Source organism: Suricata suricatta, chromosome 6 (genome assembly GCF_006229205.1).
Source record: "Suricata suricatta isolate VVHF042 chromosome 6, meerkat_22Aug2017_6uvM2_HiC, whole genome shotgun sequence".
Lineage (NCBI taxonomy): Eukaryota > Metazoa > Chordata > Mammalia > Carnivora > Herpestidae > Suricata > Suricata suricatta.
In genome coordinates, this window is record NC_043705.1 from 57,950,591 (window position 1) to 57,969,821 (window position 19,231).

A 19,231-nucleotide genomic window follows, 5' to 3' on the forward strand; every position below is an offset into this window, starting at 1 on the left:
CATTATTTATTTTAATATTCAAATATTCAAGATTTGGCTAGTGCTCAAATATTCAAGATGGCTCTTGTGGTCTTTTGACACATCTTTATCATATTTTGAGCATTTTCTTCCTGGCACAAGGTGGTACAAGTTCATCTCATATTTTTTCTAGCTTAGCTCTGAAATCAGACCTTACTCCCAAGGGCCAAGAGCCCTCATGCCTTCTAGCAGAGGACAAGATATAGACTCAAGAACTGAGATTGCAGAGTGCTCAGTATAACTTGGGTACATTGGCTTTGGCTCTCTCAGTAGATACTGAACTCACAAAATCTATGTTTGTACAAAAATAAACTCAAAATTGATGAGTTATGAAAGCAGGCAAAAACTTTTTTGACCTTGGCCACAGCAACCTCTTACTCAACACGAGTCTAGAGGCAAGGAAAACCAAAGCAAAATTCAACTATTGGGACCTCATCGAAATAAAAAGCTTCTGCACACTGAAGGAAATAATCAGCAAAACTAAAAGGCAACCAATGGAATGGGTGAAGATATTTGTAGATGAAATATCAGATAAAGGGTTGGTATCTAAATGTATAAAGGACTTAATCAAACTCAACACACAAAAAAACAAATAATCCAGTGAAAATAATGGGCAAGAGACATGAATAGACACTTCTCCAAAGAAGACACCCAGATGGCGAACAGACACATGAAAAAATGCTCAACGTCACTTATCATCAGGGAAATACAAATCAAAACCACAAATAGATACCACCTCACACCTGTCAGAATGGCTAACATTAACAACTCAGGCAACAACAGATGTTGGCAAGGATGCAGAGAAAGAAGATCTCTTTTGCTCTGCTGGTGGGAATGCAAACTGGTGTAGCCACTCTGGAAAACAGTGTGGAGATTCCTCAAAAAATTAAAAATAGAACTACCCTATGACCCAGCTATTGCACAACTAAGTATTTATCCAAGAGATACAGGTGTGCTATTTTGAAGGGGCACATGCACCCCAATGTTTACAGCAGCTCTATCAACAATAGCTAAAGTATGGGAAGAGCCCATATGTCCATCCATGGATGAATGGATAAAGAAGATGTGGTATATATATGTACAATGGAGTATTAATTCAGCAACCATAAAGAATGAAATCTTACCATTTGCAACTATGTGTATAGAACTAGAGGGTATTATGCTAAGCGAAATTAATCAGTGAGAGAGACAAATATCATATGACTTGACTCATTTGAAGACTTTAAGATACAAAACAGATGAATATAAGAGAAAGGAAGCAAAAATAATATAAAAACAGAGAAGGGGACAAAACATAAGAGACTTTTAAATATGGAGTACAAACAGGGTTACTGGAGGGGTTGTGGGAGGGAGGATGGGCTAAATAGGTAAGGGGCATTAAGGAATCTACTCCTGAAATCACTGTTGGATTGCTAACTAACTTGGGTATAAATTTTAAAAATAAATTAAATTAAAGAAATATGTGTGTATATGTACAGATTTATATGCACACACATACACATCTGTGACTAACTCAATATCTGTGTGTATATGTAGGTGGTTGGTTCACACAAAAATTCATATTCTCCAAGTCAACACCTCCAATTCCAATGTAAAACCTCAGGACTATATTTAATCTTCTTCTTTTTTATGTTTAAATGCTTTCTCCAACAGCAGGAAACCTGGCTTTCATTGTCTTCAATATCTTTTTTTCAGGGGGGGGGGGCTCAAGAATATATTTATTTGCTCAGTACAACAGATCTCCCAACTACAACCACTTCTTTTTCTTTCTTTTTTTTTTTTTTTTTGGGTAACCTCTGGGTCACTTCTTCCTTCCTCCCTGAATGTCTTAGCATACAGGGGAGGTAAGGGGTTGTTATGTGCTTTAAATTTTTAAAAAATGTTTATTTATTTTTGAGGGACACACAGAGAGAGGGAGAGAGAGAATTCCGAGTGGGCTCCGCTCTGGCAGTGCAAAGCCTGATGTGGGGTTTGAACCCTCAAACCATGAAATCATGACCTAAGCTGAAATCAAGAATTGGACATTTAAGTGACTGAGCCACCCAGGTGCCCCTTATGGGCCTTTATAGGATTTTATACTTCACTTTCATAGAACTTAAATGCAATCATGGCTTTTTTTCTCTCCGTATCTCTAAATGACTGTACACTCTGAGGAAGTGTGGAGTCTATCTATGCCTGTTGGCTCAGAGTATTTATTGGAGGAATAACAGAAATAAAGTTTAGATTGGGCAATGTTAGGAATCATCAGTAATAAAGTCATATGAATACAACTGATTTCAAAGAGAAGAAAAAAGATCAACAATATAATTCTTTAAAAATGCTAAGGAGAGGGACACCTAGATGGCTCAGTCAGTTAAGTATTGGACTTTGGCTCAGGTCATGATCTCACAGCTCATGAATTCAAGCCCTGCGTCAGATCCTGTGCTGACAGCTCAGAGCCTAGAGCTTGTTTTGGATTCTGTGTCTCCCTCTCTGCCCCTCACCTGTTCACAGTCTGTCTCCTTCTCTTTCTCTCAAAAATAAACATTTAAAAAATTAAAAATATATACCAAGGAGAGGCAGGAAACAAAACTGAGACTGAATAGGTATGAAACTAGAAAGTGGACCAAGACCGACTCTCCAGAATGTATGAGGAGAGTTTTAAAGAGGCAGAAGAAGTCAACACCGTAGCAAGTTATTTAAAAAATGAATTAGGAACACTGAAAATATATGACTAATTAGCATTATCTTCAATTATTTGAGTCTGGAATTCTTGCTTTTTTTAGGTCTCCAAATAATTATATTCTGGACTTTGATTTCTGAATTTCCAAATTTCATTAAAGCATCACATTTTAGTCCTGGAAACCATTATGTTATTGTTGTTAATGTTGGAATACCAGAATAGTTGACAAGTCTTTTAGTTTCTATTTATCACTTAAAACTACAGATAATCCCATAGAAATCTTAATTGGTATCAAGTTCTCTTTCAAAATGAGTGTCCTTTTCCTAAATTTAATTCTTTAGTCATCAGTGTTTGTCTTTTATAAGTCAGATCTCTAACTTCTAAAAGATTTTTTATCAGTCTTGGGATTACCAGATGATGGTTTTGGGCATCAACAAGGCCATAATTGTTATATTTCTTAAAAATTTAATATCAGGAAAAATTAATTTATACATCTTGTGGGTTGGAATTATTTTCATATTTTTTACCATGTTAATCACATTCCATTTGGATTTGTTTAACTAATCACAAATTTTGGCACACATTCTTTGTTCTGTAAAAGATCTTCACCCTGACAGAGAAAATAACACTAATGATAAGGGTGCTTAATAATAACAAACATAGTATCAATAATAACATGTACTAGTGGTTCTTTTTATTTATTATTTCACTCAATGTTTACATCTCATGAAGTTATTATTATTAATCCTTCCTGATGATAAGATACAGATTTAATACAGGAGTTCTCCCTTATCTGCCATTTCACTTTCTGTAGTTTTAGTTACCCATGGTCTACCTTGGTCCTGAAACAGATGATCCCCCTTCTGACATGTCAGAAGGTCAAGATCAGCCTAAAATCTATGAATGACAGTGCCCACATCATTCACCTTACATCATCTGACCATGTAGGCATGTGATCACCTCACATCATCATAAGAAAAGTGAGTATAGTACAATAAGATATCTTGAGAGAGTGCACCACATGCATAGAATTTTTATTACCATTTATTGTTATACTTGTTATATTTTATTATTATTATTGTTATACAACTCTGCCTAACTTATAAACTTTATCATACGTATATATGCATAGGAAGAAAACATGGTGTACAATTAGGTACCATCCGTGGTTCTCAGGCATCCACTGGGGGTCTTGGAAGGTATCTTTCATAGATAAGGGAGGACCACTGTTCATAAATAATTTGTTAATTTGTTGATGGTTATACGAGTGGTAAGTAGCAGAGACAAGGCTTCAAATCAGGTCAGCATATTCCAAAAGCTCTAAATATAAGCTTTAACTCCTAGGATTTAAAATAAATGAAATAATATAAAGTTTCATTTAAACAGAAATAATTAAATGGAAGAATTTCTTATTTCATAAAAATATTAGTTCACAAAGGATTCATTATGTAATTTCAGTGGTAAGCCCCACTAGGAACTTAAGATTCTGGTATATATTTCCTTGAATACCATTACATATATTATCTACTCATGGAGATTATATGCTCACTGGTGATTTAAAAAATAGTGAATTTATCAAGGTTTTTATGATATAATCTAGTTAATAATTTTGACCTACCAGCATTTTTAATAGGTCCCTCAATTATATGAAATGAAGTAAAATCATATAATTAAGAAAGTTTAAAGTAGAAGGGATTTTAGAAATACTTGAGTCTATTCTCATTTTACTGCCAAGAAAATCAAGGCCCACAAAGGATAAATGACTTGCTCAAAGTCATGCATTTCTGGGCATTGCTGCCATTTGTACCTAAGATGATTGACACAACTGAGGTCCTTTCAACAACACCACTGTCATGTGTTTTTTCCTGCAAAAAACACTATCAGTAAAAAAGATATTAAAATACAGAAGTGTTACATTCAGTATAGAAAGCTATTCATCTTCAAAGCACAATTCATGGGCACCTGGGTGCCTCAGTTGGTTAAGCACCTGACTTTGGCTCAGGTCATTATCTCATGGTTCATGGCTTTGAGCCCTACCACAGTCTCCACCTTGGCAGTGCGGAGACTGCTAAGATTCTTTCTGTCTCTCTCTCTCTCTATCCCTGACTCTTCACTGCTTGCTCTGTCTTTCAAAATAAATAAACTTAAAAAAAATAGAGAGGATGCAAGTAGGGGAGAGGGGCAGATGGAGAGAGAGAATCTCGAGGAGGCTTCCCCACATTCTGAGCCAAAATCAGACATGTAGGTGCCCCTCTTTTTTCTTTATATTAACCACTGCAACTATACTATCCAGGATAAGACTTTTGCCACATTAAGTCACTTAAATTAAAATTAATGAAGTTTTAAAAAGTTCCATTGGGTAGCACTGCATTGGGATGCCAACTCCACATGGAGAGGGATTCTTATTCATTTGTTGATGTTTGCTCACAAGTAGAATGGAGTCTGGCACATACCAAACCTCAACAAGTATCTGTCAAATGACTGAATCCTTTTTAATGTTTATTTCTTTTGAAAAAGAGAGAGAGAGAGAGAGAGAAACAGGGGAGGGCCAGAGAGAAAGGGAGAAAAAGAGAAACCTGAGTAGGCTCTGAGCTGTCAGTGCAGAGCCTGATGCTGGGCTTGATCTCACCAATTGTGAGATTGGGACCTGAGCCAAAATCAAGCATTGGGTGCTTAAATGACTGAGCCACCCAAGTATCCCTGAATATTTCTGAGAGATTTTTATAGTCCAATGAAGTTTCTAATCAAATATATGGCAATGCACTTTTTGTACTGGCTTACATTAAAAAGGGATAGAAATGTACATATATATTTTTTTCTGTGATTAAAAATGTTACAAGATAATAAGATGTTTTAGCAAAAGAAGTAATTATTGTACCAAAAAGCTCTATATAGCTGTAACTTAAATTGAGTAAGATTGCACAGCATTTATTATGTAAAGTTTTCTTGGTTTGGGAAGAAAAATGAAATTTTTTTGTGCCAGACATTCTGGATCTGTTCATTTCCTGTGCCTTACCATGGCAGGAATTGGAAGGGATATATATCTCAGGATACACTCATAATTCAAAGTCATAAAATAAATATGTTTTTAAATGTGTTTCAATGGATTTCAAATAATAACTTAAATACATTAACAGTGTAATTATCATAATAACAAAAAAATAAAATCTCAATGACAAAAAAGGATATTTTGAACTGGCCAAAAACTGCCACACGTTCTTTATTAATCACTAATTTATATTAGACAGGTGCAGCATTTAATTTTTAAAGCTAAAGAGTTACTATGGTCATCCTTACAATTTCAGCTAGGAGAGTCCTATTATTTACTCAATATAGAAAATACTTTGCTTTAAGCAGCTGAGGTCTTTCTTATATTCTCACCCTGATTATATAAAAGTAGAATTTTGCATATGGAAAATTTTATTAACACAAAATTATTGGAAAAGGTCATGCCAAATGACATTTATCCTGAAAAGAGAATATAAAGTGCATTTTAAAATATAGATACCTTGTTATACAGGGAAATGTAAAATTTATGTTCAGTATATGAGTAAACATCCCACCAATTTTTTTTCTGTTCAAAGGCCTGTTGATATTTTCTCTATGAAAAGTGATGAAGAAAAGTCTTTTTTTTTTTTAAAAGATCTGCCTATCTTTAGCATACAGTATGTTTTCTTTTCATCATGTAAGAACTATATATTCAATTTTAATGGAGGATAATTTTATATATAAATAACTAGAAGAATAAACCATCTGTACTTTTATTTATCTATGTATACAATTAGTTAGTAATATTTTCTTCTAATAACTAATGAAATATTTGCATTGAAAAGTTCAATGCAAACTTTAAAAATGAAGAAATAAACAAAGAAACTACTCATAATTCTACTATCCAGAAATAAAGGACATATCTTTATTATCTTTGACAAATGTGTGTGTGACGAGTGGGGGAAACTATCTTAGTTTGTACAATGATATAGAAAAGTGATATACATGTGCTATCTGACTCCTTTATGGTTGGTAATAGATCATTAACATTTTATCATATCAATAAATGTAATTCTAAAACATGCCTTTTAAGAGCATGCCTTTTATTTCACTATTTGGATATACTATAGTTTACTTTAACTATTCATCTACTATTGGAGAAAAATCTTTGAGACTTTCAGTAGAATGGTCAGATGCACTGTGTTTTTAGAATACCAAAATCAGCTTTGGAATATAAAATGGTCAACAGCATAAACTATGTCACATACCTGTTTACAGAGTTTCAGGAATAGTCAAAAGTAGAGTATAAACTCAAAATTCTATAGGATCAATAAATCAGTAGCTTATGCTTGGTATCACTCATTAACAGTCTCTGTATTGTGGCTGCCTTAGTTTCCTTAGCACAGTGTTGAATCAACATTAGGAATTTTTCTGATTAAACATTTTATGTAAGAGAAGGATAAAGACTTGTTCTATTCCAGGTTACAGATGCTTCAACACCAGTGAATTCTTCTGACAGGTGAACCAATTCCGGTGTAAAATTGTATAATCAAATATACTTTTGGACTTAACTTCTATGTTTCATGTGTTTTCATATATATTTATTCTTTACAACATTGCATATATTTATAATTTTACTTTTCTTCCATCATTTTATTATTATTTAAATTTTTTTTAAGTTTATTTATTTGAGAGAGAAGGAGAGAGAGACACCAAGTGAGCAGAGGAGAGGCAGAGAGAGAGGAAAAGAGAGAGAATACCAAACAGGGTCCACACTGCCAGCGCAGAGCCCAATGTGGAACTTGAACTCATGAACTGCAAGATTATGACCTGGGCTGAAACCAAGAGTTGGATACTTAACCAGTTGAGCCACCCAGAGCCCCACTTTTCTTCCAACATTTTAGAGACCATTACTCCTTCCTGTATTTTTTTGGGGGGGGGAGAGTGATAGTATACCAAGTTCCAAATACCCTGTACTATAAATATACACATAGTATAAACCATTGTGAATTTACTCTAGAACCATAAAAACTGTCTCAGGAGAATTCAAGTGAAAATCTACTGTCTAGAGGTACCTGGCTGGCTCATTTGGTGGGATGTGCAACTCTTGATCTTGGGGTTGTGGGTTTGAGGCCCATGTCAAGTGTAGAGATTGCTTAAAAATAAAATCTTAAAAAGTCTACAGTCTAATCATTAGTAATTATAAATTTTGAAAAATCTGTTTATTAAAGAATATCTCTTACATATTCAAAATGACTAGCCAACATCATTGAAGAGTATTTCATTTTTTATGTTCTTAGATGCAATGTATCAGTAAAACAAACTTTAATTAGTTTATGATCATTTTAAATGAAGATGAAATTTAAAAAACTTATCTGTATTGTTTTTTATGCAACATTCCAATTAATCACCAAATATAGTTTTTCCAGTTCCACTTTAATGACTATGTAATGAAATTGAAGAAACATTCTGTTGCTTGAGAAGGTCATGCTCCTAACTAGGTTCAATATTTGGTAAAACATTATGTTTACATTATTAACACAATTAATTTGCTCAGAAAATTCTTTTTAAAAATAGTATAAATGTAAAATTATAAATTTGAAAGATAGATGTTTGAATCAATAAAGCTTAAGTATATAAATGTGGGGGGGGATGAATTGACAAAAAAGAGCCACTCACACATGAATACAATTATTTTAAAATATACCTATGTAAAGACTTTAAAATTCTTGAGGAAAAGTATGTGGCCGGTTTGCTCAGTTGGTTAGAGCGTGGTGCTAAAATTCTTGAGGAAAAAGAGCCTGTATAATAATTCTTTATTATATTTAATATTTTAAACTACCTTTTTAAAAAATCCCAAAGCATTCTGTATTTGTTCTTAAAAACAAATTCAAACAATTTAGATTTACAATTCCACCACTCACTCCGTTTTCACAAAGTATGTTTTTCATTTTATGAGTCTCTGTTCATATAGAAAAGCAGGCATTTCAACAATGTCAAATGGATGCAATCCCAATAATCCCCTCAGATTTTCATCACTGGTACAGAATATATGGAGTCAAAAAATTTTAATAACATACTTGGTACAAGAAATTCACATTTCCCTAATTCAGATTTTCAGGAACCTCTTAGATCTCTATAACATACAAAGCTATGGATGGGATGTGTGAAACATTATGAAGACTCCAATGAAACATACAACTTTCCATCCTTTCTTTAGAAAAAAATTGAAAAGATTTGGCAGCTATGTAAGTAGATCTGACTGTCAATATACATAGGTTCACCCACAGAGAAAAGAAAATTCCCGTATGTTGGAACACTTGGCATCTGTGCACTCCCTTTTCCCATTTCATGCCATGTTTCCCTGGCCCTATGTACTGAAGAGAGTCAGTCTGAAGGGAAAGACCCCTCCAGCTGCTAATGTGAGTCCTCCCAGCACTATAGCCATGAGATCATCTAGCACCACTGTCTGCTTCAAGTTCTCCCCTGGGGGTGGACGTGGGTGCTGGCACTCCTCGCTGTGCACTAAGAGCACAAAGAACCGGCAAACCGGGATGTCTCAAGGACACTGCATAATCTCACTAAGAGTTAGTAGAGTAGAAGCAGGACTCTATTGCTATTAAATATGTTAATAAGTACAACTTCGTTGCATTTTTTGTTTAGGAAGGAAGTAGAGATAGAGAGTAAGAATGAAAAAGAAATTTTTGGAATAACAGCGTTTACTTTAGATTGTAGAAAATGCTGAGGTATACAATAACAGACTTAAAGTAACAAAACAATGATCTTGACATTTCTTCTTGTGTTACGTAAATACACATTTTATGTATCCTGAAACCAAACTATAAACTCCTTGAAAGTAAAAATTGTGCATTATTCTCTTTTAGCAAATAAATATTTATGGTATTGATAAAAGAACTGTGCGAGGATAAAAACTTATGAAATCTCAGAGCTCTAGTAAGTAAAAAATGTTGGAAGATCTCTTGCTAACAATTTATTTATTAATAGATCTAACCCTTCCAGAAGCAGCTATTTATATACCTGATATATCACTGTATTTGGGCAAAACGGGTGTATTACAGCCATGATATTGAAAGCATGTTACATAAAAATAAACTGAATATGTTCATTCTATAGAATATTTTATTGCCATCTTTAAATGAAAGTATTTAGCACTTATCAAAATTACATATATATTAATTAAGTTCAAAGTATATATGGTAGACTCCAAGATTTAACAAACTTTTTTTCTGTAAAAATCTAGATAGTAAAATATGTAACTGCTCAAATCTGCTACTGCAGTGTAAAAGAAGTCACAGACAATATATGAATGAATGAGTGTGGCTGTTTTCCAATAAAACCTTATTTATAAATATACTGAGCCAACATATGGACAGGAGTTTGCCAATTCTTGAAATAGATTATATTTACTAGAAGTAGCATTAAATGGGATAAAGAAACGATAATTTAATATTTTTATAGGTAAGAAATATTTGTGAAATTTTTCAAGATCTTTATTGATTCTTAAAAACAATAACAATAACAACAACAACAAAACCCATAAACTTAAGTAGTACATGAATCTTACCTGGTTAGGTATCCTCAATGGGGGCCTTGGACCTCCAGGGTACCGAGGTGACATAAAAGGCTATTGAAGTAAAACAAATAAATAAATAAAACAAAACACAAATAACACAATGTAAAATACAGATCTGAAAGTAAACTGTTTTAAAGAATTTGAGAATTATACAAAACATAAATCAACTTATTTTCCTATGTGGCTGCTTTCAGTAGAATAAACACTTTTAAGAAAAATTATTTTCTTAAATAATTTTTTTTATTTTTTAGAACATCTAGAACTATTTCCAAGGAAAGTACAAAAACATCAAAGATGATGAAAGCTGAGCTCCTGGGTGGCTGGGTCACTTAAGTGTCCTACTCTTGATTTCAGCCCAGATCATGACCTCATAGTTTGTGAGTTCGAGTCCAGCATGCGGCTCTCTCCGTTTTCAGCACAGAGCCTGATTCAAATCCTCTATCTCCCCTCCGTATGCCTCTCCTCCACTAATGCCTCTCTCTTTCTCTTTCCCTCTCAAAAATAAACATTAAAAAAAGATGACTAAAGCAAAAAAAATTTTTTTTATGTTGTTGGTTTTTTTTTAATTTATGTTTGAGAGACAGAGAGAGCACGATCAGGGGAGGGTCAGAGAGAGAGGGAGAAACAGAATGTGAAGCAGGCTCCAGGCTCTGAGCTAGCTGTCAGCACAGAGCCTGATGCGGGGCTCGAACCCACGAACTGTGAGATCATGACCTGAGCCGAAGCCAGAAGCAGATGCTTAACCGACTGAGCCACCCAGGCACCCCCCTCCAAAAAGTTTTTAATGTGAATTATTATAAAGATAATGACATTTAATTGGCAAAAAGAGATTAAGAGATTTAGGCACTGAATCTCAGCAAAGACTTCAGGAACAGGTTCATTGGCTATATCACTATATAAATTGGGTTATGAACATATAGTATGAACTGAATTATCAAGTTTGGTTATCAATTTCCTTTAATAATTTTAAAGTTGCCAAAATTTCTTTACCTTTTTTTGATACCTGTTTAAAATGGTAAAGAAATTTCTTTTCGATATGTCCTTCATGGTTAAAAAGGGCTTTGGCTTTCTTTTTTCAAGTGCTTATTATAATTCAAAATTGATTATAAATTTTAAAGTTGAAATAACTTATTTGCATATTTTAAGCCTAGCAGATTATGAGCTGTATACTTAAACAAAAGAAAAAGGTCTTATATTAAAACTCAAGGCAATTTATCTTGTTAGATAAATGAGATTCTGCTAAGATTTTTGACTCCATCCAGTTCAAAAAATGTCTGAAAAATATCCTAAAAATATCATTCCAACACTGAGTGGATGAATATTTTTAATTACTGAGATTTGGGCACCAAATTTTTCAAAGTTTATGGGTATCAAAATTTTCAAAGTGTATTCCTAAAATTATTCAAAATTTCATTTTTATAGAAAATTATATAATTTTGTTTAATTACATCACACTATATAATTTACTTAAATTTAAGATTATTCCTTACATGTAACATAAGTAAATTATCAACTCTAAATGGCTGCGTATCATTAAGTAATATATTAAGAATAAAGTAATATAAATTAAGGATTAATTTAACAGAAGCTTGGTCAAGCCAAATCTATAGTACTTTACATAACTGAATTTCACATTTATAATGTACTTTTCTATAAACATTTTAGAAACTGAACCTGCAGTTCTTGGCTACATTTTTAAAGCAGGGTTATTTTAAAAAGCAGCATCTGAAAAATAAAATCCTAACAAATTTATGCTGTACAGACTATTTCTATAATATCTCTTGGAAGATTTTAGTTTAGATAGTTTTAACAAGAAATAATAATTGTTGGACATAATAATTTCCAAAAAGAGGACCTTTAGAGTTAAACTAGAAATTCAGGTTTTTTTTTATTACTGTGTCCTTATATGTCAATCATACCATTATCATATGTTCTTACATGCTAATCTTATATGTTAGTCAGGAGATAATTTTAAATTGACAGAAACACTGGATTATTCAGGTAATATTGTCACTTCTGGTGACATAAAACTTAAGTGGGAATTCCAATTTTAAACATTTAAATAATGTTTAGTTTTCACATATTTGATCAAAGCTGTTTCTCTTTTATCCTTTCTCAACTCTACTCTAAATTGAATTAGTTAACTATACTGCCAACTAGAAGCTTATCCCAATATTCACACACCCTCTGCTATATTTCTAATCACCTAATTTCATTTATGGAACTGCCTTTTAAATTCTGGACTCATTTTAAAAATTAGGTAATTAAATACTATGTCATTGGTTTTGGAATGTTTGCCTTTTTTTCACAAAGTGATGTTTTATGACATATTCATTATTCAAAGTGTATGAATTTAGTTTTTGAGACATGGAGAAATAAAAATAGGTTTCCTGATGATTCCTGTCTATAAAATTCATTTTGAAATAGTATATGAGGTAGAAATTATGTTAAAAATATTACAAAATACCAAATGCTGAGATAAAATTGAGATGTACCTTACTTGAAATAGAGCATTTGAGATTTGCATATTCCTCTGAACGTAAAATGATGTTATAGTGTTAATTTAATGGACTATCTGAAAAGAAGAATTTCTATAATCGATAGTACTATGAATAAATGTATTTTAATGGGATTGTCATACTCTCTTATCTGACTGTGAGGTCCCATCGAGACTACTGAGGAGAGGGAGTGCATGTGGTACCTGGGAAACTACATATCAATACAGAATGAGAGTGGGAGAGAAAAAGATTCTCTCTTTCGTTAATTTATGGGTGTCTTTGAAAAAATAAAAAAAAAAAGAAAGCCATTTATAAATTCCAATCTATAACAATCAAATTAAAGCAAAAATGACAAAAATATAGTAAATTGGGATATAAAAAGTAGTAGTAGTACTTGTACTTAAAATACAGACTGCCATGGGTAGAGAACTTTTGATATCAAATTAGTATTGTTATAACATAAGCTCTTAATATTTAGACTGATCCTTACCTTAAGTTATCTAGCTAAACACACAGGTGCTCACTTGCCTGATTCTTGAGACAGACACACAGCAACTGAACCCCAAAGAGTCTGAATATTAGCAACTGTAAATAGTCTACTAATATTTGTACTTCACTATTCAGAAGCAAATATAATTCAAGATATGAAACCAAGTTTAAATTATTGATCTAAGAGATTACCTACTGATAATATAAAGTATATCTACTGACAGACATGTCAGTACTCTCTGCATTAATGGCCTGGGAAGACATGGAGGAGGGCACTTGTGGGGAAGAGCACTGGGTGTTATATGGGAACAATTTGACAATAAACCAAAAAAAAATAAAAAATTAAAAAAAATAATATCCTGGGAATAATAGGTTCTTCAAAAGAATTTTTAGGTATGACATACTCTATATTTGGGGGAAAGTTTTTTTTAATAGTTTGGGCATTAAAATATTTGCCTGAAGGTGTTATGATGATGAATCAATATTTTAAATGGAAAGGGTCTTCACCTTCAAAAAGCTATTTATAATGTGTGTGAAAAAAAACATTTGGGAGTCAGGGGATTGAGTTCTAGTTCTGCAGTAACACTAATTAGCAAAGGGGCCCTGAGCTAAAAAAACCTTTCAGGGCTTCTCTAAAGTCCCATAGAAAATTAAAAAGAAAAACAAAACTGCATTATCCTGTGTTAATTATTTCCAGCATTACCCTTACGTATATACAGATTTATATACTGTAAATAGCTACAAATATTTGAAGTGTGTAGAGGTGGGGATGGGCATAAGCTCATAATTCACAAACCACCTTCATCAAGGAGCTGGAGAAACTAACTCCTGTGCTTTCCTGAGAAAACGAAAACATAAAGAAAAAAAAAAACCTCCAAGAAACAATGATGCATTTTGTTCAGCTCAAAGACCTATTGGAAGAATGAAAAAAAACTGAGGTTATCAATTAAAGAGTATACTAGTGATTCTTTCATTCAACAAATATACCTATAAAGGCAGTAATGGACTAAGTCATTGGATATATCAGTGAACAAAGAAGATAAAGATCAGTGCCCTTTGATTAAGATTTTTTAAGGTCCTAGTCTTGTAACAGGAAAGACAATTTTCTGGAAAAACTGTTTTCTCTATTAGTCCACTAATTTAAAGAAATAGAAGGTTCTCTTCACCAAATGGCAAGTGTTAGTGAAAACCAACAAAAAAGAATATTTCAATCTGGTGCCTTCACTCAGAAGTCATATTACATCATCTTTACTTGATAGAACATGTAGTGCTATGATTGAATGAGAGTCAAGGCTATGCTTTCAGAAAAGTTTTCCAAACTAGGCAAAACTCATGTAGTCAGGTTCTTTATAACACAAGATAAAATGAGTACCACTGTTAGCATTCTGACATCTAGAAACTACATTTACAGGCATAAATTCTCCTTTCTACATGTTTCAGCTATCTGCACAGAAAGAATGCGATAACCCAAAGTAAAAGGAATAAAAACATGTATACACAAAGCCAGAAAATCATTAAATTTGGTGACTGTGAATGGGGGGGGGGACTCCAAAAGAAATACAAATCCAGCTCATTTCTTCTAAGTAGTCTTTTAGAGAAAAGATCATACCATTTATAATCATAATTTATTTCAGAATGAATGCCATTCAATCTTAAAGGATTACTATTTTCCATTATATCAATAATTATTCATGAAATTTTAAACTTCTGCTTCCTAAAAGAGAGATTTTCCTTTATTCTTTGCCCTGCCTCTTATTTGATCTTTCGTAAACCCTCGTGCTGTATCTCAATTCCCTAAGAATTAGAAGAACCCAGCTTTTTCTCTTTCTTCACAGTATCTGGAAGTTAGATTGCTCGGTTTGATTCTTTGCTTCTCTGAAGGTGCCAAATGTACCCAAGAATTGTTTTATTTACCTGTCCTGAAATGATAGGGGCTAAGTACCATTTAAACTCCAAGTTCTTTTAACACATACAGGCATTGGGTGTCTGGGTAACTCATCTGGTTAAGTATCCAACTCTTAATTTCAGCTCAGGTCATGATCTCACAATTGGTGAAACTGAACCTTGCATTGGGCTCTGTGCTGACACTATGGAGCCTGCCTAGGATTCTCTCTCCACGCTCTGCCCTTCCTTGCTTATACACATGTTCTCTCTCTCTCTCAAAACAAACATTCAAAAATATTTATTTTTTTGAATATAGTTTTAAGTGTATTTGAGTATAGTTGACATACAATGTTACATTAGTTTCAGGTGTACAACAGTGCTTCAACAGGTTTATACATTACACTGTGCTCACAAGTGCACAGTGTAATGTATATTTTATTTTAATAGTTTTTAGAAAACATATATACAATTTATCAACACCAAATATTCTCTATTTCTTGAGATTACCCTTTATTCTTTCTCTGTCAAGTAAATTTCTGCTAATCCCCCAAGGGTCAGTTTAAATGCCCAGAATCTCTATGGGCTCCTTTCCTTCGACTTCTTTAGCACTGTGTTCATACTGTCATCACAGAGGATTCAGCACATTGCAGCATAATGTGTGCCCTGGTCTGAAGGGAACCCGGTCAGAGGAAGAAGTGCAAAACCACAGGAAAGCAAGTCGTTATCTTAATGCTAAGGTAATTAATACATAAAATAAAACTGGTATTTCTAAAATCCATAAAATTGATATAGCAATATATATATAACCTTATATCTTATTTTAAATATTTTATAATGGGTTTAGAAATTCTTTAAATATTAGTCTTTGAGAGTAAACTGATAATAAAGAAAATTTTGAATCATTAAGTTTTGTCGGGAGCCGCCAAGTTTTCTGGCTGCCTCAGGCAAGGATATTCACTCTCCAGGGAGCAACCAAAAAACAAGATTTGCATTCTGCAGGCTGGAGATTGCCATTTCCTGGTCCAAATTAATTTTGGCGACTGTCTTGCTGCACCAGACGTAGAATGGCCAAGGTGCACAAAAGATCAAAACCGCATTTTGGATTATTCAGCGCTAGCTCCCCGTCCCCAGCATTGCAGAGGCAAGTCTGGGAGCTTCTTTTGATATTCATTTGACTCTGTAACCTGACAACCTACCCGGGACAGTTCCCCGCCCCAAAACCATATATAAAATAAGAGTGTTTTCTGGGGGGGAGGAAGGAGAGAAAGAAGAATAAAGTAGAGAGGCTTGATCGGAAGCCGCGTGTTGTGTCTTCACTCTCTGCGTCTCCCTCCTGCCCTGCTTTCTCTCCCTCCCTCAGGAAAAGAACCCACGGGGATTTTCTGCCCTGCTGGCCGGGGTGGACACGACAAAGCTTCTTTAAAATCCCACTTAAATATTCTCTGTATACTATTTATATACTACATATACTACATACCATTTTCTTTATACTATTTTCTATATACTGTATTTTATTTTAAAACCACAATTTAGAAAAAAATCAGTGATGATGGGAAGAATAATATTGATTTCTTTAGAATGGACAAATGAAACATTTAGAACAGTTTATACATCTGAAAGAAGTCTGAGGTATGTTCTAAAACAAACAATCTTACAGGACTGATCTAAGGTAAAGTAAACTTTTTTAGGTCAAAAGTATTCATGTAAGATTTGCTTCTGATTTTGAAAAAATATCTTTTTAAGATGAAAGAAACAATTACCAAGTTTAAGAAAATATGACCTTACAAAACATTTAAAAAAAACACTCAATGACTTCTTCACAAAATTACTCAATGCAAGGTTTATGAGCTTTGTATTGTACAATTATAATAAAATCTGACTTAGAAAATTTAATTTGAATATAACTTTTGACACATTTTATAGCAGAAAGTTGTACTTTTTAGAGTTTACTGGGTCAACCTCCTTACTATGTAAAACCAAAGACCAAATTTCTTAACTCCCATTTTAGTTTTCTTACAGAGATAACATCCTGTTCCAGTAATACCTTTATAGAATGAAGGCAGGTACACAGACTTCATTCTAATGACCAACTGACCATAAATAAATTGCCTGACTTGGCATTTCCTCCTTGGCCCCCCAGCAACTGTGCTGCCATTTACTTAATGCAAAATTCTTTACCCTTGCTACCACTCAACCAGGAAAAGCTGAAAAGGCAGTGGTATTTCAGGTAAGCAAGTTAATTTGCATATAAAGCACTAATTAGCATGCGCTCTTTATTCACTGAACTAAAAGAGATGCGACAACTGAAATAAAATAAATTTAGTAAACTCTAGCTCTCTTTTCTTAAATACTTTCATTAGGGTTTTGATAATATATGTTGTCTTTACTGCACTTATTATTGTTTTTAAGTCACATGCCAAAAGGGAATAGAAGGTGAGTGGGAACGGTGATAAATGGATGTGGTATGATTAGAAGAGTATCACCATCACAATCAAACTGTTCATTATAATGTGATAACTTATAATAAGGTTCATGAGGATGGAAAGGAAGCAGTTAGCACATTCTAAGAGAGAAGGTACAGAGTTGCATTCAATAAATATTTGGTTGGTTCCATAGCTGGCTCATTGACTAAATGAATGAACAACATTGAAGAAACACGAAAAACCAACACAAGATGTAATAAAATTTGGTTCCCTTGTATAAAACTCAACTGACCAATGTGTCTTGTTAAATATAGATAATACTGGGGCACCTGGGGGCTCAGTCAGTTAAGCCCCCAACTTTGGCTCAGGTCATGAACTCCCTGCTCTCGTGAGTTCGAGCCCCAAGTTGGGCTCTGTGCAGACAGCTCAGAGCCTGGAGCCTGCTTCAGATTATGTCTCCCTCTCTCTCTCGCTGCCCTTCCCCTGCTCATTTCTCTCTCTCTCTCAAAAATAAATAAACATTAAAAAATAGATAATATCTATTGATAATGTAAACAGTAGGCAATAGTATTAGTACAGTATATCTGGTTTGTCTAGTGAGAACATGCTTATAAATTATGTATAGAGGGGAGAATTCTGCTTGCTTAAATAGGATAATTTATATCTTCCAAAGGACCTAAGAAAAACAGGTAAAGAACAAAATTTTGATCCCAAGAAGATATTGAATTATAATTATAATATCCCTATCAACAACATCTAAGGGAACTTATAATTTACATGACTAACAGGGCCTTTTGCCCCCTCCTACTGCTTTCAGGTTTCTTTTACTGTTTCTGGGGTGTCAGGGTTAAAAATAATGTTTCTTAGTTTCATAGGCTAGCAGTATTTAGTAGCTAGTTTTTGGTGTTAAAGGATATCTGGTTAATTTACATATAATTTGGCCAAAAAAAAAAAAGTGTAGTGACTAAATTGAACTTTTCCTGAGGCTCAGACCAGCCTTGAGAACTGCTAACAATTCCTTATTGCAGTTCATCTTTCTCATACAGTGCCATGTTTATACAGGGGACCCTACCTCCTCTTTCAAGACTGAAATATATCCAAAGAGAGATAATCCTCAGGTCTCAGAAACAACATGGTTTTTTAAAAGTACAGATTTTGTTTCCATTAAGGAAAGGCTCAGCATTCGAGTAAGGACATTTAACATTCAACCTTCTTAATAACACACTATCTTTAGCATATAACCATTAGCCCAAAAATCTGTAAGAAAATGGTTATTTGCCAAGGATTAATTTGCTTCTATCAGTAGTTAGGCAAAAACATGAGACGCAAAGTGACATATAGACAGAAAAAATATTAATTATATAAAAATCAAGTATGTGGCTCATTTGGTCCTGTGAAGATATGGCTTTGAACAGATTTAATCTTTCTTCTGATATTTTTAATACACTGTTTTAAGCAAAGAGAATAAGATACAATTTTAGGACATGAAAATTATTTTAGAATCTTTCAAGGGAAAAATTTCTCCTAAACAAAATTTTTAGAAATAATAAATAAGGTAGGTTATAATTATTTTTTATATTTCTGGAAAGGTAGTAAAAAATATGTTCATTATAATATTTTATCCAAAGAATAAACATCCTTTTAAACACTAAATATTACTTTTTCCTCATTCTGT

The 19,231-nt window shown here is 33.4% G+C and overlaps 1 protein-coding gene across 4 annotated transcripts in view; it reads right to left on the reverse strand.

Annotated features, from left to right (window-relative positions):
* The window catches only part of SSBP2 (single stranded DNA binding protein 2), a 289,978-nt gene that overhangs the window by 52,182 nt on the left and 218,565 nt on the right, over positions 1-19,231 (reverse strand). For all 4 annotated transcript variants that reach the window (XM_029942531.1, XM_029942533.1, XM_029942534.1 and 1 more), the window contains one exon: positions 10,254-10,313. In XM_029942531.1, coding sequence (XP_029798391.1) covers positions 10,254-10,313 — 60 coding nt within the window. The remainder of the gene's footprint in view (positions 1-10,253; positions 10,314-19,231) is intronic.